At 40.9% G+C, this 22971-nt stretch overlaps 1 protein-coding gene across 5 annotated transcripts in view; it reads right to left on the minus strand.

Annotated features, from left to right (window-relative positions):
- The window catches only part of CRYZL1 (crystallin zeta like 1), a 51424-nt gene that overhangs the window by 8339 nt on the left and 20114 nt on the right, over positions 1-22971 (minus strand). For all 5 annotated transcript variants that reach the window (XM_054468750.2, XM_054468748.2, XM_063659826.1 and 2 more), the window contains 5 exons: positions 18568-18612; positions 15653-15721; positions 5662-5795; positions 4508-4619; positions 1424-1522 (listed from right to left, as the gene is read on the minus strand). In XM_054468750.2, the coding sequence (XP_054324725.1) occupies positions 1424-1522; positions 4508-4619; positions 5662-5795; positions 15653-15721; positions 18568-18612 (459 nt within the window). The remainder of the gene's footprint in view (positions 1-1423; positions 1523-4507; positions 4620-5661; positions 5796-15652; positions 15722-18567; positions 18613-22971) is intronic.

Raw genomic sequence — 22971 nt, forward strand, 5'->3', positions numbered from 1 at the left:
GCCTCAGCCTCCTAAGTAGCTGGGACTACAAGCGCCCGCCACCATGCCTGGCTAATTTTTTTATTTCTTTATTTTTAGTAGAGACGGGGTTTCACCGTGTTAGCCAGGATGGTCACGATCTCCTGACCTCGTGATCCGCCCGCCTCGGCCTCCCAAAGTGCTGGGATTACAGGCATGAGCCACCACACCCAGCCCTCTTTACTTTTTAATGTACGAATGAGGAAATATTTTTCTTAGAAAAAGCAACACACAATGTATTCTGATACCTTAAAATCTACTTTTTGCATTAAACTGATTATAAAATTTATTCTACATTTAATTATAATTTATTGTAAATCTATTTATTATAGAAATAAATAAAGATAAAAAGTCTATCTTCATTTGAAAACCAGGCAAGGTAACGTAACACATAACCAAATCTGACAATTAACACTGATAGCTTAATATAGTGAGATGAATTGATTCCCAATTAAAAAACTCATAGACTCAAGATAGTCTTAACATAATTACTGAAATGTCCATGTGAAAAAATGATGCAATAAAGTATGTATTTACTTCCACTGACAGATTTTCCTGAGCTATTTTCAAATCTTAGAAAATACTGGTTTAAAAAACCACACGATAGTCATAACCACATTCATCCATGATTCTCACATTAGAAGATAAATCCTACCAAAGTATAAATAGAAGCACTTTGCAGGCTTGTAAAGCCTATCCTTTAGAAGTCATGCTCTTACTTAAGTGTGTTCAGAGTAAGTGTTAAATAAATACTGGTTAAACTAAAAACATTCAAGAAAAGTGAAACTGGAACAAATTTTGATATTTTACAAATAGAGACTGCAGAAGTCAACTATCCAATCGAAGGCAGCCACACACAGAAGATGGGACTGAAAAGGCATCACAATGATGCTGTGTTTTCTGGGAGCCACTGAGGAGGCCATGTTTCTAGATTTCTTGTAGCGATATGTCATTTGTTACTCTAATGTCTACACCAAGCTTGTCCAACTTGCAGCCTGCCCAGGATGGCTTTAAATGCTGCCCAACACAAATCCGTAACTTTCTTAAAACATTATAAGACATTTTTGAGTTTTTTTTTTAGCTCATAAGATATCGTTAGTGTTAGTGTATTTTATGTGTGGCCTAAGACAATTTTTCTTCCAATGTGGCCAGGGAAGCCAAAAGATTGGACACCCCTAGTCTACACTGTAAAAGATAAGCATGTTCTCTCTTACACACAGTGCTTACAATGAGAATAAAGTGGAAGTTCCAATTTAAATGAAAAAGTCTTTAGTTAAAAACAAAACCTAAAACTGAACATCCAGTTTAATAAGTGCATTAATAATTATGCCCTGGTTAAATTTTTTTTCTTAAGTTCATCAAACTAAAAAAACTACACAGGCTACTAATTTCATACGGTACCTACCTCCAGCATCTAGGACAATATCTACTCCCAGGCCACCTGTTTCTTCCAAACAGCTTTCAGCAACATGAACTTTCCCATTAGATACATCAATCACTCGGGCTGTAAAGGACAGGAAATCAGGCAATTGTACTGTTCTCTATGTGATCAACACAAACAAATCAGGGAAAAAGAAAAAGAAAAGCAAATAAATATCTATTCTTGAAATGAGTTAAGCAATTCAAACAATTACTGAATTTAAAGGGAGAAAGTCAATTTAAATTATACTTTTTCTCATTTAACCCAATATGGGATATAGCAGTCTAAATGAAGAGACTTGTATATTTAATAAAACTAAAATGTGAACATTTTGTGGAGAAGGTGACCCAAGGCTGGTCTGTTGACACAGAGCACTATTCTCTACAGTTATAGGATATGTTGCCAGAATGAGGAATCTGAAAACACAGAGGTACATATATAATACAACATGAACTGGAAGATTAAGTCAGTTTCTTTTTTTTTTTCAGACAGGGTCTCACTCCATTGCCCAGAATGGAGTGCAGTGGTGTGATCATAGCCCAGTGCAGCCTTGAACTCCTGGGTTCAAGCAATCCTCCTGCCCTAGCCTCCCAAGTAGCTAGGACTACAGGTACCTGCCACCATGCCTGGCTAATTTTTCAAATTTTTTTGTAGGGAGAGGGTCTTGCTATGTTTCCTAAGCTATTTTTGAACTCTTGGCTTCATGTGATCCTCCTGCCTTGGCCTCCTAAATCCCTGGGATTACAGGGTGAGCCACCGCCCCCAGCTAGATTAAGTAGTTTCTCAAGTATGTTCATATTTAATAGTCTTTAGAGCTAAAAAGCATAAAAATATACAGATGATGCTCATCTTTACGATGGGCTACATCCCAATATACCCACTGTAAGTCAAAAATGCACTCTATACCCCAATAGACCGATCGTAACATTTAAAAAATCCTAAATCGAAACACTGTCAGCTGGGGACAGTCTGTATTTGTATAATATGGTAATTATCTACTAGACGCTGTTTCACCCTTTCTCAGTCATAGAAATCTCCCTCTCTTCCCCACTTACTCTCCCAAATGAAGGAAAATCTTAAAGCTAAGGAAAAGGAACATGATTTTTAGGTGAGTCAGTAAAAATTAAACAGATTTTAACTGGCTGCATTAAAGGATATTAGTAGTATCATATTAATAGAATATAAATTATTGACAGAATTAAAAATAATTCTCAGAATTTTGAACTGGCAAATAACAACATGTTTATATTTCCTTTCTGTATCTTTTAACACCTTCTAGCTGAAGAGAATTCCTCTTAGAGCTGCTCAGATTAGTGGTGTAGTCCAACAGAGTAATCTAGGATTTGGAGGCAAGGAGGAAGAGGACAAAAGAGAAAGGGGGACAAAGCAATCTAGGAAAGGCAAATTAACAAATAAGAAAATTTCCCTTCATTCGTGTTCTTTTTTTTCATACCATTCATGCTTTTTTTTTTTTTTGAGATGGAGTCTTGCTCTGTCACCCAGTCTGGAGTGCAGTGATGCGATCTCGGCTCCCTGCAAGCTCCGCCTCCCAGGTTCACACCATTCTCCTGCCTCAGCCTCCCAAGTAGCTGGGACTACAGGTGCCCGCCACCACGCCAGCTGATTTTTTTTTTTTGTATTTTTAGTAGAGACGGGTTTCACCATGTTAGCCAGTATGGTCTCGATCTCTGGACCTCATGATCTGCCCGCCTCGGCCTCCCAAAGTGCTGGGATTACAGGTGTGAGTCACTGTGCCCGGTCCATTCATGTTTTGTTTTTTGAGGCAGACTCTTGCTCTGTTGCCCAGGCTGGAGTGCACTGACACGATCTCGGCTCACTGTAACCTCCATCTCCCAGGTTCTAGCAATTCTCCTGCCTCAGCCTCCTGAGTAGCTGGGATTACAGGCGTCTGCCACCACGCCCAGCTAATTTTTGTATTTTTAATAGAGATGGGGTTTCATCACGTTGGCCAGGCTGGTCTTGAACTCCTGACCTCAAGTGATCCACCCGCCTTGGCCTCCCAAAGTGCTGGGATTACAGATGTGAGCCACCACGCCCAGCCTGTGCTCTTTCTCCATTCTATTTTCAAATCTCTTCTTTTTCCTTTTCTCCTCCTTTCTCCAGCCCCTGTATTGCCTTCCTTCTACTTCTTGGTTATCTCTGTCACAAGCATCATGTAACAATGGAAATAATGTGAGCTTTACTGTCAGACAGGCCTGGGTTCAAATCTCATTCCAGTCCTTTACTAGGTGTATATCCTTGGAGAAGCTAGTTCTCTGAGGCTTGTCTCTAGTTCTTCCACACCCAGCCTGCATCAGGGGTTTCTAAACTGCATCAAAGTTCACCTAATTCAAAGTTAAGTAAATTGTTGAAAACAATGGGGCAAACAGGAAAAAACGTTGAAAAATGTAAGTTTAAAAAAAACATAAATAATTAAAATTAAAACTATCACTTAAGTAAATTGGGGCTGGATATGGTGGCTCATGCCTGTAATTCCAGCACTTTGGGAGGCCAAGGTGGGTGCATTGCTTGAGCTCAGAAGTTTGATACCAGCCTAGGCAACACGGCTAAACTCGTCTCTACAAAAAATACAAAAAATTAGCTGGGCGTGATGGCATATGCCTGTAGTCCCAGCTACTCAGGTGGCTGAGGTGGGAGGATCACCTGACCCCTGGGAGGTCCATACTGCAGTGAGCCATGATTGTGCCACTGTACTCCAGCTGGGTGACACAGTGAGACCCTGTTTCAAAAAAAAAAAAAAAAAAAAAAGTAAATTGGGAGATAGCACATACACTGCATTTTGAAACTGACTTTCATTTGGGATTTTACAAATTTTTTTTTTTTTTTTTAAGATTATGTATAGATGAGGTCTTCTATGTTGCTCAGGCTGGTCTCAAACTCCTGGGCTCAAGCAATCCCCCTACCCTGGCCTCCCAAGGTGCTGAGGTGACAGTCGTGAGCCACGGCACCTGGCCAGGGATTTTGTACTTAGTTTTACAAGTACATTTTTAAAGGTGATTTTCCTTCAAAATTTCCTGTTTTAAAGTCTGTGCTCGTAATATTACCCACCTATGGGAGGTCTGAATCTTTCAAGGCACTGCTTATCTTCAAGGCTGCATGCTGTTGAAATCACTTTGGCTCCTCTATGATGTGCTAACTGAATAGCTATTGTACCAAATGCCTGTGTAGAAAAAAATATACAGTGGGTGTATGGTTATAGGGCAGAGGCCATATCGAATTGATTTCTTTATATTATTTAATAAAGTATAATTCTTTAGTGTTACTTTAGTATATTTTAAAATGTTATCTAATAGGAAAAGAGCAAAGTTATGGGCAAGTTTAATAGGGGAAATATTTGATTGACTTTCTTCTTTACAAGGGGTGGTGGAAAAGCTGCATGTCACATGCTGTCAGTCTGACCACAGCACATAATTTCAAGGATGGAGGGCCACATTCAGACACATGGCCTTGCAAAGAGAAAACTGGGCCTTGTCAATGCAATGGTCTAAGCTAATTATATACTATATATGGGAGTCCAGCTATCTCTCTTTGAAGATCAAAACACTTCAAAAGCTCCATCCTGTTCAGACCCATAGGGTAAGTTCGGGGAAACACTACTATCCTGATGTCGGATACCAGGCTGAAGACAGCTTTGCCTTTTCTTCAAAGAAAAGCAGGAAGAAAGCATTTCATCACAAGCCAGTTAGCAAATAAAACTATAAGTTAATTTCAAGTTTTTCTTAACATTGTTAGACAATATTTTATGTATTCTTTTAGTGTCTTGAACTATTTTTTGATATATGTAATATGTTTAAATTAGGACGTGTTGATCTTTTGTGTGATCCATCTATACATAAAATGCCAATACTTGATCAACATAAGTGTGAGGGTGGGAAATAGGCTACAAAGCTGTTAGGGAATTCTGGACTATGACTTCAAAGGCTCATGCGGTATCTTAGGCTTTGTCTAACAGGAATGAATAAAAATGGCTTGTCTGCTTTTTAATGTACCAGCAGATTCAGAGTCATAAACTAATCACACTAAATCTAACTTTGATCTTCTATTGATAAAAGCTGCTTATTATAACAAAATACGACACTGGAAAAGAAGTCAATCAATAAGCTATTGGCAAAGAATTATACTAGCAAATGGATGGCTCATTGCTAAATTTCCTAAATTTACTGTATGCTTGTCTGTTTCTTAACAAAATCATTAGCACCTACACTTGCTCCATCCATTATCAGCACTGATTTTCCAGGAGAGAGATGAGAAAGATAATGCAGAGCTGTATAGGCACGCACTCCATCCCGAATGCTTCCTGCTGCTTCCGTCCATGTGACCTTTTCTGGTTTATGAACTATCATAAAGAACAAGAAGAAACAATCTGTTAGCAAGTCCCACCAGTCCTACCTCCTGGATCTATTTCTCTCCATCTCTAGTACTACCATGGCCCTGGTCCGAGCCCCTACTCCCATTCTCTCTCACCTACAATACTTTCCATTATTTGTCCATGAATAATTCTCCATGTAGGAGTCAGTGTGTGTGTATTTTTAAAACTTTTTATGTTGTGAAATAAAACATGCAGAAAAAGTATGTAAAATATAAAATACAGCTGGATGAATAAATATAAAGGAGATATGCAAAGTTAACGGTATACCATCCTGGTGGAGAGAGAGCACAATCATCACCCCAGCAGCCTCTTCTCTCCTCACCAAAGGTCACCACCATTCTCATGCAATTCTTATTTGTATCACTCAAGTATGCATTCCTAAACAATACAATTTCGTGGCCTGGCGTGGTGGCTCACGCCTGTAATCCCAGCACTTTGGGAGGCCGAGGCAGGCGGATCACGAGGTCAGGAGATCGAGACCACGGTGAAACCCCGTCTCTACTGAAAATACAAAAAATTAGCCGGGCGTGGTGGTGGGCGCCTGTATTCCCAGCTACTTGGAGAGGCTGAGGCAGGAGAATGGTGTGAACCTGGGAGGCGGAGCTTGTAGTGAGCAGAGCTCATGCCAATGCACTCCAGCCTGGGTGACACAGCGAGACTCCGTCTCAAAAGAAAAAAAAAAAAAAAATTTGCCAGGCGTTGTGGCAGGCGCCTGTGGTCCCAACTACTGGGGAGGCTGAGGCAGGAGAATGGCGTGAACCTGGGAGGTGGAGGTTGCAGTTAGCTAAGATTGTGCCACTGCACTCCGGCCTGGGTGACAGAGCGAGACTCCGTCTCAAAAAAAAAAAAAAAAAATTTCATATTGCCAAGGCTTTAAACTTTATCTGAATGGAATCATACCATATGCATTCTTTTCTACCTTGCTTTTTATGCTCCACATTATGTTTTTAAGGCATCCTTTCTGTGGATGAGGCTGTTAGAGCACTTTCATTCTTGTTGTTTTATGGCATTCCAATATATTAAAAACACCTTCATTTGCTTATCCATTGTTTAGTTGATGAACATTTGTGTTGTCTCCAATTTTTGTCAGTTACAAACAATGCTGCTAAGTGTGTTTGTATATGAAAGATATTGTTACACCGTGCATGGTTTTTCCTAGGAAATTTAAATTGGAGTGGAAATCCTAGGTCCCAGGTATATTATCTGTTCCTTAACTACACCTTTCCAAAGTAATTGCATCAATTTACTTTCCCACAGTAGTGTCCTGTTGCTGTGAATGTCCTTGTCAACTTGTGGAATGATCACATTTATACATTTTTACCAATTATGTAGGTAGGTAATAGTTTCTTACTATGATTTTAATTTGCTTTCTCTGACTACTAAAAGAGGTTGAGCATCTTTCCATGTTTACTGGCCATCTGGAATTCCTTTTTCAAGTGTTTATCAATTTTTCTATTGTCTTTTTCTTATTTAGAGCTTTACAGGAATTCTTTATATATTCTAGAGAAGTCATTTGTTCATGTGCTGTAAATATTATTTTCAACTTTGTGCCTTCTGTTTTCAATCTCTTTAACAGTATCCTTAAAAAACAGAAGCACCAGAATGATATTTTAAAAAGATAAATGACATCCTAACAATTCCCTGCTTAAAATTTATCAGTGGCTTTACACTGTACTTGGAACCAAATGCAACTCCTAATATAGTTTAAAAAGTTCCGCATGATATGACCGTGAAACTATTCCTTAACATGTTTCACTATTTAATTTTTGTTTTGTATTTATGCTGTACACTGATGTAATTTTTCCACAATACAAGAAATTCTTTTTTTTTTTTTTGAGATGGAGTCTCACTCTGTCGCCAGGCTGGAGTGCAGTGGCATGATCTTGGCTCACTGCACCCTCCCCCTCCTGGGTTCAAGCAATTCTCCTGTCTCAGCCTCCTGAGTAGCTGGGATTACAGGTGCACGCCACCAGGCCTGGCTAACTTCTGTATTTTTTTAGTAGAGACAGGGTTTCACCATGTTGGCCAGGCTGGTCTCGAACTCCTGACCTCAGGTGATCTGCCTACCTTGGCCTCCCAAAGTGCTGGGATTACAGGTGTGAGCCACCACGCCTGGCCAAGAAATTCTTTCTCATTTTACCTAAGATTAACTTTATAACACTTTCACAGTCTTTACCAGCTCTTTGAAATGTTTCCTCTAATAGCAATGATTCATGTGGACTAGCCAGAGTAGTCAGCACTGCATTTAGCAACAAACTAGTGCCATCTAGTGGGCGAAGTGGAGCATTCAGAAATGCATGTTGAAATGCTCAGACAAGAGCTGAGAATTAAAACAGTAAAAACATATTAAGCACCAGGTGATAGCACACACAGTACTTTGTTCCTCAGGTAACTCTTTAAGATAGCTATTCTCCCAATTTTACAGATTATGAAATAGGGTTCAGGGTAATTGATTAATTTGTCTAATGCCACATAGCTCATAAGGTGAATATATGACTTTAAAGCATATCTATTTCAACAGTGCATGCTCAATCAACGTATAATTTACTTATTGGGAACATCTTCTATCAAAAGGATTGGGACTACCATATTTTTATTAAAAACTCAATCATGTTGTCCTTAAAGAAATGCTAACTGCGGCCAGGCAAGGTGGCTCACACCTGTAATCCCAGCACTTTGGGAGGCCAAGACTGGCAGATCACCTGAGGTCAGGAGTTTGAGACCAGCCTGGCCAACATGGTGAAACCCTGTCTCTACTAAAAATACAAAAATTAGCCAGGCGTGGTGGCAGGCACCTGTAATTCCAGCTATTTGGGAGGCTGAGGCAGGAGAATCACTTGAACCCGGAAGATGGAGGCTGCGGTGAGCTGAGATTGCGTCATTGCACTCCAGACTAGGCGACAGGGCAAGACTTTGTCTCAAAAAAAAAATTGCATGGTTAGATGTGGGTTAATGTCAACACACTTGCTTTTGTGTTGGGGGTCCACAGGTGTTTATTATGTTATAAAAACTAAACAAATAAGGCCAGGTGCAGTGGCTCACACCTGTAATCCCAGCATTATGGGAGGCCGAGACAGGCAGAGCACCTGAGGTCAGGAGTTCAAGACCAGCCTGACCAACATGGAAAAACCCCGTCTCTACTAAAAATACAAAAAATTAGTCAGGCGTGGTGGCGCCTGCCTGTAATCCCAGCTACTTGGGAGGCTGAGGCAGGAGAATCACTTGAACCCAGGAGGCAGAGGTTGCAGTGAACTGAGATCATGCCATTCACTGCACTCCAGCCTGGGCAACAAGAGTGCAACTCCGTCTCAAAAAACAAAAAAAACAATTAAACAAATAAATGAGAGCCATATTTCAGCATCTAAGAATTATAATTTGATCTCTTTCTAGTTTAGTTCCAAAGGAATAAAAACAACAATGCTGAAAATTCTGAATGAAAAATAAAATTAGTTTTAGGCTTGACAGAATTGCTTAAGAACTGAAAAGTACAAAAGAGTTGGAAGAATTACTCTACTCTTTAACTCTACTATCAAGTTTGACAAACAGGACTAACACCACATTTTGGGGGAATGTTTGAAACATAGCTCTTTGGTTTGGTAAAGAACAGACTTATTTGAGTTGAAAGTGACTGAGCACTGAGCACTCATTAAACAATCATGAAGGCTGGCATAGTGGCTCATACCTGTAATGCCAGCACTTTGGGAGGCCAAGGCGGGAAGATCACTTGAGCTCAGGAGTTAGAGACCAGCCTGGGCAACATGGCAAGACCAGTTTCTACAAAAAAAAGTTAGCCAGGTATGGTGGTGCATGCCTATTGTTCCAGCTACTTGGGAGGCTGAGGTGGGAGGATCGCTTGAGCCCAGGAGTTTGAGGCTGCAGCGAATTGTGATCATTCCACTGCACTGCAGCCCGGGCTACAGAGTAAGACCCTGTCTCAAAACAAACAAGCAAACAAAAAACAAAACACCAAAGACAAATTAAAAATAAAAACAAATTATATACAAAAAAAAATCACTAGGCAAGTAATAGAAACTAAAATAGAGTTGTGGTGAACTGAAAGTTTTCCCCTACAAACTTGCCGGGAAACTGAAATTATCCCCTTTTACAAAAGGCTGGAGCTACAACAGAGATTACAAGTTATTCAGTTGAGTGTCCTAATTTATAGATGCAGTCAGCGTGCCTAGGATCTAGCCTAAAGGTCACACTGTTAGTCATCATTCTTTTTTTTTTTTAACATTGTAAATTGACAAGTTATAACTGTATAAATTTATGGGGCACAAAATGATGCTATGATTTATGAATACAATGTGGAATAATTAAATCAAGCAAGTTAACATAGCCATCATCTCAAATACTTAACATATTTTATGATGAAAACATTTGAAATTTACTCTCAGCAATTTTGAAATGTACAATACTCTATTATTAACCATACTCACCATGCTGTGCAAAGAACTGAAAATAAAAACATATCGCTCGGCTGGGCGCGGTGACTCACGCCTATAATCCCAGCACTTTGGGAGGCCGAGGTGGGCAGGTCACCTGAGGTCAGGAGTTCGAGACTGGCCTGCAACATGGAGAAACCCCATCTCTACTAAAAATACAAAAAGTAGCCAGGTGTGGCGGCTGGCACCTGTAATCCAGCCATTTGGGAGGCTGAGGCAGGAGAATCGCTTGAACCCAGGAGGCGGAGGTTGCAGTGAGCCGAGATCACGCCATTGCAACTCCAGCCTGGGCAATAAGAGCAAAACTCCGCTTCATAAATAAATAAATAAAAACATATCCCTCCTGTTTAGCTGAGATTTTATACCCTTTGTCCATCAACACTCCATTCTCCCCAGCCCGCAGCCTCTGTAGCCACCATTCTACTCTCTGCCTCTATGAGTTTGTTTTAGATTCCACATAGAAGTGAGAACATGCTGTATCTGCCTTTCTGTGCCTGGCTTATTTCACTCAGCATAGTGCTCTCCATTTCCATCTGTGTTGTCACAAATGACACAATTTCCTGCTTTTTAAAGGCTGAACAGTATTCCATTGTGTATATCTATACCATATTATTCATTCATCTGTTGATGGACACTTAGGTTGAGTCCATAACTTGGCTGTTGTGAATAGTGCTGCAATGAACATGGGAGTGCAGACATCTGATTTCAAAGCTTCTGGGAAAATATCCAGAAGGAGGATTACTGAATCATATGGTAATTCTATGTTTTGATTTTTGAGGAACATTCATACACTTTCCATAATGACTGTACTAGTTTACATTCTCACCAACAGCGTACAAAGTTTCCCTTTTCTCCACATTCTTGCCAATACTTACCTTTCGTCTTTTTGATAACAGCTATTCTGACAGGTATGAGATGGTATTTCTTTGTGGTTTTAATTTGCATTTCCCTAATGATACTGATGTCGAGTATTTTTTCACATGTCTTCTTTTGAGAAATGTCTATTCAGGTCCTTTGACTCTTTTCTAATTGTTTTTTTCTTCTTGCTATTGTCTGAGCTCCTTCTATATCACTATATTAACCCCTTATCAGATGTACGGCTTATCAACATTTTCCCCCAGTCTGTAGGCAGTCTCTGCACACTGTTGTTTCCTTTGCTGTGTAAGAAGTCCTTCTTAAAGTACTACTTTTTTTCTGAGACAGGCTAGAGTGCAGTGGCGCAAATACAGCTAACAGTAGCCTCAACCTCCTACGTTCAAGCGATTCTTCCTTCTCAGCCTCCCAAGCAGCTGGGACTATAGGCACACACCACCATACCTAGTTTTTTTTTTTTTTTGGATTTCTTGTAGAGATGGGGTTTCACCATGTTATCCAGGCTAGTCTCGGACTCCTGAGCTCAAGCAATTGACTCTGCCTTGGCCTCCCAAAGTGCTGGGATTATAGGTGTGAGCTACTGTGCTTGGCCTAGTATTTTTTTTTTTTTTAAACAAACTTTTCGTTGAGATGATCTTGCTATGTTGCCCATTCTTAAAGTATTTCTTTTTTTTTTTTTTTTGAGACAGAGTCTCGCTCTCTCGCTCTGTTGCCCAGGCTGGAGTGCAGTGGCGCGATCTTGGCTCACTGCAAGCTCCGCCTCCCAGGTTCACGCCATTCTCCTGCCTCAGCCTCCTGAGTAGCTGGGACTACAGGCGCCCGCCACCACGCCCAGCTAATTTTTTTGTATTTTTTAGTAGAGATGGGGTTTCACCGTGTTAGCCAGGATAGTCTCGATCTCCTGACCTTGTGATCTGCCTGCCTCGGCCTCCCAAAGTGCTGGGATTACAGGCGTGAGCCACCGTGCCCAGCATTTTTTTTTTTTTTTACAAAATTTTATTTGCTAGTAGAGACAAGCAAGTTGCCAAGGCTGGTCTTGAACTCCTGGGCTCAAGCAATCCTCCTACCTCAGCCTCCCAAAATGTTGGGATTATAGGTGTGAGCCACCACACCCGGCCTTAAAGTACTTATTTTACGTTATTTTATTTTTTTGAGACAGAGTCTCGCTCTGTCGCCCAGGCTGGAGTACAGTGGCACAATTTTGGCTCACCTCTGCCTCCTGGGTTCAAGCGAATCTCGTGCCTCATCCTCTCGAGTAGCTCGGACTACAGGCATGTGCCACCACAGCCGGCTAATTTTTTATATTTTTAGTAGAGATGGGGTTTTGTCACGTTGGCCAGGCTGGTCTCAAACTCTTGAGGGGTTCCACCCGCCTTGGCCTCCCAAAGTGCTGGATTATAGGCATGAGCCACCATGCCTGTCATACTTCTTTTAAAGAAACATTTTGCTGTGTTTTCTTCCTCAAGGAGTATCTGCAATTCTTTTCTCCATATACTTTAATGGATTTCTGGACTTTAATCCATCCTCCTGATTTATAAATAAGGTAGAAGAAAAAGGCCATTTGTGTGGTTTGCCTGTCTTAGCTTAAACTTTATAGCTAGAAAATGGATGCTCTAATTTGCTTTTCTCCTTCTGGTCCATGTCATAATTCTCCAGTGTTCATCAGTGCCTAAAGGAATGGGCCTTGTTTGGTTGTTGTTGTTGTGTGTTTTTTTTTGAGACAGTCTTACTCTGTCGCTGAGGCTGGAGTGCAGTGGCACTGTGTTGGCTCACTGCAACCTCCGTCTCCCGAGTTCAAGCAATTCTCCTGCCTCAGCCTCCCGAGTAGCTGGGATTACAGGCGCCCACCACCGTGCCCGGCTGGTTTTCATATTTTTGGTAGAGACGGGGTTTCACCATGTTGGCCAGGCTGGTCTCGGACTCCTGACCTCAGGCGATCCACCCACCTCGGCCTCCCAAAGTGCTGGGATTACAGGCATGAGCCACCGCGCCCAGCCAATTGTTGTTGTTTTTAATAATTTATTTTCTATAGCAATTTAGTTTTGGTTACTTAATGAAAAGACTCCATATTCACAACGTTCTCGAAAGAACAGGGCAATAAGGCCAACCATTCAAGGAAACTCTGGGGCCAAAAATAGGATAGTTTCCTGTAAAGGAGCCAGTGGCAGTCCTCAATTTTCAAACTGCACAATTTCAAGATAGCTCTGGATTAGAGACTCTCACTGCATGGTATTTGAAAGAGGTCTTTATCTTTCAAAGGAAGACACATACCTGGCTCCTAATCTAGGCTTAATGTACATTCCAATAAGTGCAGGCCTCAGATCTCTGAAAAAGTGTCTTTTGGAAATTAATTTTTAATAAAATAATAGAGTATTATTGGAAATTTTAGATATAATGAATGACATTAATTTAAATAAAAATTACTTTAAATTTATAATTTTAGAAATGAAATGCCAAAGATTTGGTAGCCTAGCTCAAGTTACTGTATGGACTCAACTAAGATTACTATTTTTGGAAGACTCAAATCCAAATTGGCCCCTGTCCCCAAAAGGTCTGATTAGAGGTCACATTATTTAAGAAAAGAACTTAGGAAAAGGTTTAATTCAATAGTTCAAGAACATAAAAGAAGGTATTTGCAACTATGGATATGGTATGAAGAACATAATGAATCCCAGCATACGAAATATATGCTGGCTGTATCACTGAGTCCTGGTGTATCCACTGACCACATCTTCCTCCCCTGCTCACACAGGTAACTTCCACCCAACTTTCCATCCTCTACCTTTTCTCTATATCCTTAAATAACATATGCTTAATTTTGTACATTTTTGAACTGTATATAAATAAATGGTATGGGACTGTTTGTATTCTTCTGTAACTTGCTTTTTTCACTCAATACTGTTTGTGAGAATCATCCACTTTGATATGTTTAGCTCTTACTCATTTTCACTGCTAAATAGAAATTCATTCTATGAATATTTTCAATTATCTATTTGCTTGGTGATGGACATTTGGGCTGTTTCCAGTTTCTTTCACTATTACAAATAACGCTATCAACTCTTATGCAGTATGTCTCCTAGTGCACGTCAAATTTCCATAGGCTACATGAGTGGAATTACTAGGTCTGGTATATATACATCATTAATTAGATAATGCTAAGTTATTTTCTAACATATTTGTAGCAACTTACACTCCAGCGCATGAAAGGTTCCATCATTCCACATCCTTCCCACCCTTTGGGATGGTCAGATTTTTTTTTTTTTTTTTTGAGACGAAGTCTCACTCTGTCACCTAGGCTGGAGTGCAGTGGTGCTATCTCGGCTCCCTGTAACCTCCACCTCCTGGGTTCAAGTGATTCTCCTGCCTCAGCCTCCCGAGTAGCTGGGATTACAGGCATGCACCAACAGCCCAGCTAAGATTTTTTTGTATTTTTAGTAGAGACAGGGTTTCACCATGTTGGCCAGGCTGGTCTCAAACTCCTGACCTCAAATGATCTGCTCGCCTCAGCCTCCCAAAGTGCTGGGATTACAGGCGTGAGCCACTGTGCCTGGCTGATGGTCAGACTTTTTAACTTTTGTCAGTCTAGTGGAGGCATAATGTTATCTCTAAGTGGTTTTAATTGCTTTCCCCTGATTACTTAGGAGACGAAGCAACTGTTTAATATGGTTTCATGAAGTGTGTGTGTGTATGTGTACTTTACATATTCAAAAAGTAAATTACCATAAGAAAAATTAAAAACGAACATTTCAGTTAAACTCAACACTAGTCAAAAGATATTTGCAATAGAAACCAAAGATAAGTGCCCTTTTATTTTCTTTTTTGAGACAGAGTCTCGCTCTGTCACCCAGGCTGTAGTGCAGTGGTGCAATCTCGGCTCCACCTCCAGAGTTCAAGCGATTCTCATGCCTCAGCCTCCTGAGTAGCTGGAATTACAGGCGCGTGTCACCACGCCCAGCTAATTTTTTTGTCTTCTCAGTAGAGACCAGCTTTCGCTATGTTGGCCTAGCTGGTCTCAAACTCCTGGCCTCAGGTGACCTACCCACCTAGGCCTCCCAAAGTGCTGGGATTACAGGTGTGAGCCACTGCACCCAGCTTGAGATGAGTGTTCTCGATTCATTCCTGTCTCAAACTCTACATGTACTGTCTAAATTTTATACATTTTTTGTTTCAGTCAATCACCAAGAGTAAAAAAAAATTTTTAATTCTCATTACGGATATAATTTAAGAGCCAAGAGAGAAACCACTTTTCAAAGATCTTACCATAAGCAGTGTTAGTAAAACTTAAAGGTCTATATATTGTTTAGTCTGAATATGAATTTGATGAATACTAATTATAAGCTAGAAGTATTCACATGAGCAGCCAACATTTTTTACATACATGACTGGCTAATGATACTTTATTAAGTACAACACTTATGGTAGATTCAAAAAAATTAAAATGTTATTAAACCATATGTCAATGAAGTAAGACTTATGTGAACTCCAAAGTACTGAATTGCTACATACCCAAGTAATGCTCATGTACTCTAACAACTTCACAAAGTCCAGGGTCTTCAGAGTCCAGGGGCAAAATTCCTAAAAATCAAAACAAGAAATTTAAGGGATATAAGTCAAAAATTCATTCCTAATGAGAGGCCAGTAAGTATTATTACAATTTTGTTCAGTGAAATTTTGAGGAAGGTTCCAGTAATTACTAGTGTGGACAAGAAAAAATTCAGAAATGGGAAGGGAAGTGCACTGTGCCACTCCTGCTATCTCTTTCTTCTTTCCCCTCTGAGTGATAGTTAAGATGATAGCTGATGTTATAGAATGAAGTCAGAGTCTTGGGAGCATCTGGACTCCTTGTTAAAATTCTCCCTGATGGGCTGGGCGTGATGGCTCACGCCTGTAATTCCAGCACTTTGGGAGGCCGAGGCAGGTGAATCATGAGGTCAGGAGTTTGAGACCAGCCTGGCCAACATGGAGAAACCGTCTCTACTAAAAATATAAAAAATTAGCTGGGCATAGTGGCAGATGCCTGTAATCCCAGCTACTCAGGAGGCTGAGGCAGGAGAATCGCTTGAACCTGGGAGGTGGAGGTTGTAGTGAGCTGAGATTGCACCACTGCATTCCAGCCCAGGCTACAGTGCAAGACTTCGTGCCAAAAAAAAAAAAAAAAAATTGTCCCTGATGGGTTGGGCATGGTGGTTCACACTTGTAATCCAACACTTTGGGAGGTCAAGGCAGGAGGATTGCTTGAGGCCAGGAGTTCAAAACCAGCCTGGTCAACATAGTGAGACCTCATTTCTACAAAAGAAAAATTTAAAGATTAGTTGGGTATCATGGTATGCACCTGTAGTTCTAGCTATTGAGGAGGCTGAGGCAGGAGGATTGCTTGAGTCCAGGAGTTCAGGGCTGCAATGAGCCATGATTACACCACTGCACTCCAGCCTGGGCGACAAGAGCAAGATTCTGTCTCAAACTAACAAACAAATAAACAAAATTGTCCTTGATGCATGGCTACCTTCCTATAGTTTGATTCCATAACATACCTCAGTATGTTTCTATTTTTTTTTTTTTTTTGAGACAGAGTCTCACTCTGTCGCCTAGGCTGGATGGAGTGCAATGGCGCGATCTCGGCTCACTGCAACCTTCGCCTCCTGGGTTCAAGTGATTCTCCTGCTTCAGCCTCCCAAGTAGCTGGGATTACAGGCATGCACCACCATGCCCGGCTAATCTTTGTATTATTAGTAGAGACGCAGTTTCACCACGTTGGCCAGGCTGGTCTCGAACTCCTGCCCTTGTGATCCATCCACCTCAGCCTCTCAAAGTGCTGGGATTACAGGTGTGAGCCACCACACCCGGCCAGAGTATGTTTCTAATAAAATCCCATTTTTCTTCTAAGCTAGTCTGATTTTATTTTTGGTTTCTTACAAAAAGAATCTTGAATAATACAGAGTGCCACTGATTTCCTGAGCAGAAGAAAAAGACAAGAAAGAAATAATCAATTCTCCAGGATAAGGCCTGAGTCAAAGGCAATACTATAAAAAGCTGATGAAAACTTTCTTACAAATCTATCCTTTAAGAATTTCAAGCATGCTATAATTTTAATGCTATAAGGCTAAATATTTTTTTCTTTCTTTTCTTTCTCCTTCTTTTTGTTTTGGACAAGGTCTCGCTCTGTCACCAGGCTGGAGCACAGTGGTGTGATCATGGCTCACTGCATCCTCAAACTTCCGGGCTCAGGCGATCTCCCACCTCAGCCTCCCGAGTAGCTGGGACTACAGGTGTGTGCCACCATGCCTGGCTAATTTTCGTATTTTATGTAGAGTCGAGCTTTTGCAATGTTGCCCAGGCTGGTCTTGAACTACTGAGCTCAAGTGATCTTCCTGTCTTGGCCTCACAAAGTGCTAGGATTACAGGTGTGAGCCACCACATAATATATATTATATGGCCCTATATAATACAAGTTATATAAATGTTTTCTAACTTTATGTCTTCCACAGAGAAATGGAAATTTCAAAGACTACTATAAAAGTCATACCCTATGTTTGTGTGACTGTCTAGGATGCAGGTTGCAACTATAAAAGTCATAGCCTATGTTTGTGTGACTGTCTAGGATACAGGTTGCAAAATTGCAAAAATACTGTGGATTTTAAAAAACAATAAATGTTTCAAGTCAATTTTTAGTTTTACAAGAGTTATAAGAGAAAAGCTCTGTATGATTTCAGTTGAAATGGTGCATGGAGCTTCTATATGGCCCAGTGAGTCAGCAGCCTTCAAGCATGTGACTTGTAACTTTCCTTCTCCCTAAAGACTTCAGTCTGGCCACAGACTAAGCATCTGCCAGAAAAAGGCTACACCAAGCACTATAGCAACTATGATTATCTTTTTATCTATAAAACTGTTCTACAGCTAAATATTAAAAAGTTTTAAATGTTCTGCTATTGCAATCAAGGTCCCAATTTTTATCATCAATAGAAATTTGACAGTAAATTCCAAAAACCAGGAAAGTATTTCTTTCATTTATTTATTTATTTTTTTGAGATGGAGTTTCATTCTTCTTGCCCAGGCTGGAGTGCAATGGTGTGATCTTGGCTCACCACAACCTCTGCCTCCTGGGTTCAAGCAATTTTCCTGCCTCAGCCTCCTGAGTAGCTGGGATTACAGGCACGTGCCACCATGCCTGGCTAATTTTGTATTTTTAGTAGAGACGGGGGGTTTCTCCATGTTGGTCAGGCTGGTCTCGAACTCCCGACCTCTGGTGATTTGCCCACCTCGGCCTCCCAATGTGCTGGGATTACAGACGTGAGCCCCCGCACCCGGCCTGGAAAGTACTTCTATATGAAGCAAGGTCACAGTGAACATTAATAGTTATATAGAAAAAACAGAGATGACAGTAAAGTAGATGACTTGAAATAAGACTATGAACTATAACTTACCAACTACTTCATCATCTGGTTGAAAGAATGATACCTTGCTTCCAACTAAAGAGTGAAGAGAATTAATAGTTAATATTACAAGTTTATTAAATATAATTCTTAACTATTAAAATACATTTTTAAAATCTGTAGATTTGTAAAAAGACTGATTTTGTTTAACTTAGAAAAAAGGACAAAAATTTCAATAACATTTTGATGGTCTATAAGGACTACAGGATATACAGCACTTCAAATCTGGATTCTCTAGATATTTGGGCCATGCGATTGTTGATACCAGGAGAAGTATGTCTCTCTTTGCCTATTTAGCTGACTTTATTTTTTTTTTTGAGACGGAGTTCTGCTCTTGTCAACCAGGCTGGAGTGTGTGGCGCAATCTTGGCTCACTGCAACCTTCACCTCCCAGGTTCAAGTGATTCTTGTGCCCCAGCCTCCCGAGTAGCTGGGACTACTGGCGTGCACCATCATGCCTGGCTAATTTTGTATTTTTAGTAGAGACAGGGTTTCACCATCTTGGCCAGGCTGGTCTTGAACTCCTGACCTCAAGTGATCCACCCGCCTTGGCCTCCCAAAGTGCTGGGATTACAGGTGTAAACCACTGTGCCTGGCCTCTATTTAGCTGACTTTAAGGCAGAAGGAATAAAGGAAAATAATCTATTCTATAGCTTCTATGATAATTATATTGTTTTCTACTCCTCCTGTGGCTAGCCCAATCTGTCTTTATTTTTGTTGCAGAATCTCATACAACAGGGAATTCTGAGAATGCAGTAGGACAAGCCGCAGACAAAACCCCTCAGACACTGAGTTAAAGAAGGAAGGGATTTATTCGGCTGGGAGCTTTGGCAAGACTCACGTCTCCAAAAACTGAGCTCCCCAAGTGAGCAATTCCTGTCCCTTTTAAGGGCTTACAACTCTAAGGGGGTCCATGTGAGAGGGCAGTGATCGATTGAGCAAGTAGGGGGTACGTGATTGGGGGCTGCATGCACTGGTAATCAGAACGGAACAGAACAGGACAGGGATTTTCACAATGCTTTTCCATACAATGTCTGGAATCTACAGATAACATAACCGGTTAGGTCAGGGGTCAATCTTTAACCAGGCCCAGGGCGCGGCGCTGGGCTGTCTGCCTGTGGATTTCATTTCTGCCTTTTAGTTTTTACTTCTTCTTTCTTTGGAAGCAGAAATTGGGCATAAGACAATACGAGGGGTGGTCTCCTCCCTTAAGAAGAGTGACATTAAAATTATTTTGATTTGGGAAATAAATTCAGGTTGGTACCAAGAAGTTTTCTGGAACTTTATAGAAATGATGGCCGGGCGTGGTGGCTCACGCCTGTAATCCCAGCATTTTGGGAGGCCGAGGCGGGTGGATCACGAGGTCAGGAGATCAAGACCATCCTGGCTAACACGGTGAAACCCCGTCTCTACTAAAAAATACAAAAAATTAGCCGGGCATGGTGGCGGGAGCCTGTAGTCCCAGCTACTTGGGAGGCTGAGGCAGAGAATGGCGTGAAGTAAGACGGAAACCTGAATCTGGAAATGGCCCCTTCGACTGGCTCTGTCAACAAAATGGCCCCAGAGTGCATTTGTTGTCACTAGCAAGTAATTCGAAGCCTGGTATTTCCACTTTCAAGTCTTTCTTTTGGAATTTGCTTCTTCTTTGGCTCCCTCCTGTGCCATCATCCCCCAATCCTTTTGGCTTCTGATTCACTATACTTTTATCTTTCTCTTCTACTGCTGATCCCTGTCCTCCTAAGGTCATTCTGACTCTTTTTTTTCTTGGTTTCTTTCATACTCCTCTTCTTTTAATTGACCCTCAAACAGTGCATTCCAAAGGGTTCTTTGTTTACATCTCTCCTCCTTTTTCCCTTGGAGAACTCATCAACTCTATTATTTCAAATACAACCTACATGCTGGCATTTCTCAAATATATACTTTCCAGCATAGATCTCTCATCCTTGAGCTTTAACTCATTTAATTGCTTACTAGATATTGCCAGTGAGATGTCACTTAAGTTCCTTGAACTCAGTAAGTATAAATCTAAACTCATAATATTCCTCCAAATTGGATCATCTTCCTTTATCAAATGTTGGTTCCAATTCAAGCCTGAACCAGAACTCTGTAAGCCATTCCTGGTTCTGATTTGTTTTTAATTTCCCAGTTACTAGGTCCTGCAGACTTTATTTCCTCAACATGTCTTGAATCCATCCCTCTTCTCCACCTCCGCCACCACTGTTGAGGTTATGGACTTTGCTGTTTCTTGCCTCTTGGTCTACAACCCAACCAGTCCTCTTGCCTTTAGATTCGTTTGCCTCACATCCACCCTTCCTTCAAATGCCTACTCTAATAATCTCCCTAAAATACAATCTGATATCTAAGGCTCAACTAAAGGTCTGGCCCTTGCCTATCCTCCTGCTTCATTTTTGGAAGGCAGAAATTAGTGTTCACATCATCATGAAAGTATTTTGTGCAATACCTTTTATTCTGCAATATTTGAAGGAGAATTTTTTTTCTTTTTTTTTTTTTTCTTTTGAGACAGGGTCTTGCTCTGTTGGCTCAAACTCCTGGGCTCAAGCGATCCTCTCACCTCTGCTTCCCAAAGTGCTGGGATTACAGGTGTGAGCCACCAAGCCCAGCCCAGGAGGAGAATTTTCTTGACAAAATGTTTCTCTGCTACCAAGTACCATACCCTTGACTCCTGCCTAGGACTTTATCTTGCTCTAGCAATACCAAACTCTTTGTAATTCTTATACACATCCCACTTTCACTTGCTTGTCTTTGCTCATAATATCCTCCCTGCTGGGTGTGATTCTCAACCTGCTTGCCCCCTTATGATTTGGACATCTTACTCCAAGAAGCCTTTCCTGTTTCTTCTGGCCGGGTTAAGCAGCTTTCTTCAGAGCTTACATAATAATCTGCTCATGTGTGTATTTGTCTCTTGCCTAGAGAGTGAACCGTTTAAGGGCAAGGAGTTCGTTTCACTTATATCCTAAGCAGTTAGCAATTGCTCATTAAATGTAAAATGAATGATCATCTGGCTATTATATTTATTTTTCTACAGTCTGAGAAAAAAAGAAACATAATTATCATTTAGCTATGTCAGAAGATTACATATATCAAATCTATTATACGTTAAAATCACAGGTAAAACTCAAATATACTCTAACATACCTTAACACATTTATTCATTCGCATAGGAGGTAAAAGCAAACACGTTAATCATGAACCACCTGTTAGTGAATACTAACTATAGGCCTATTTAGAAACAAATTATATCAAATGCCTGATATAAGGCTTACTGTTCTGTATGTTAAGATCATTATTTCATCATAAAAAGACAATATTGGTCATTCTATTCAATATATGATTGCTTGTGGATTTAAATATATAACCCCTAAATATTTACCACACTGTAATAAGCTCTTCAATTATAAAATACCAATGAAGTCCTATTTTTCTTTTCAATTAAAAAAAAAGGGCCAGGGATGGTGGCTCACGCCTGTAATCCCAGCACTTTGGGAGGCCGATGTGGGCAGATCACTTGAGGTCAGGAGTTCAAGACCAGCCTGGCCAACATAGTGAAACCCCGTCTCTACCAAAAAATACAAAAATTTGCCAGGCGTGGTGATGAGTGCCTGTAGCCCCAGCTACTTGGAAGGCTAAGGCAGAGTTGCTTGAATCTGGGAGGCAGAGGTTGCAGTGGAGCAGACATCACACCACTGTGCTCCAGCCTGGGAGATACAGTGAGACTCTGAAAAAAAAAAAACAAACAAAGAAGCTAGACAAAGCCAGGCATAATGTCGTGTACCTGTAGACCAGGGGTGTCCAATCTTTTGGCTTCCCTGGGCCATACTGGAAGAAAAAGAATTGTCTTGAGCAACACATACAATACACTAACACTAAGTGATAGCTGATGAACCAAAAAAAAAAAAAAAAAAAAAATCACGTAATTTTTTTTCAAATTAATTAATTTTTTTTTGAGACAGAGTCTCGCACTTGTCACCCAGGCTGGAGTGCAGTGGCGCCATCTCGGCTCACTGCAAGCTCCGCCTCCCGGGTTCACGCCATTCTCCTGCCTCAGCCTCCCGAGTAGCTGGGACTACAGGCGCATGCCACTACACCCAGCTAATTTTTTGTATTTTTAGTAGTGATGGGGTTTCACCGTGTTAGCCAGGATGGTCTCGATCTCCTGACCTCGTGATCCGCCCGCCTTGGCCTCCCAAAGTGCTGGGATTACAGGCATGAGCCACTGTGCCTGGCCAAAAAAATCACGTAATGTTTTAAGAAAATTCACAAATTTGTGTTGGGCTGACTTCAAAGCTGTCCTGGGCTGCATGCTGGTTGGACAAGCTTGCTGTAGACTTAGCTACTCAGGAAGCTGAGGCAGCAGGATCGCTTGAACCCAGGAGT

The sequence above is a fragment of the Pongo pygmaeus genome, chromosome 22, assembly GCF_028885625.2.
Source record: "Pongo pygmaeus isolate AG05252 chromosome 22, NHGRI_mPonPyg2-v2.0_pri, whole genome shotgun sequence".
In the NCBI taxonomy this organism is placed as follows: domain Eukaryota; kingdom Metazoa; phylum Chordata; class Mammalia; order Primates; family Hominidae; genus Pongo; species Pongo pygmaeus.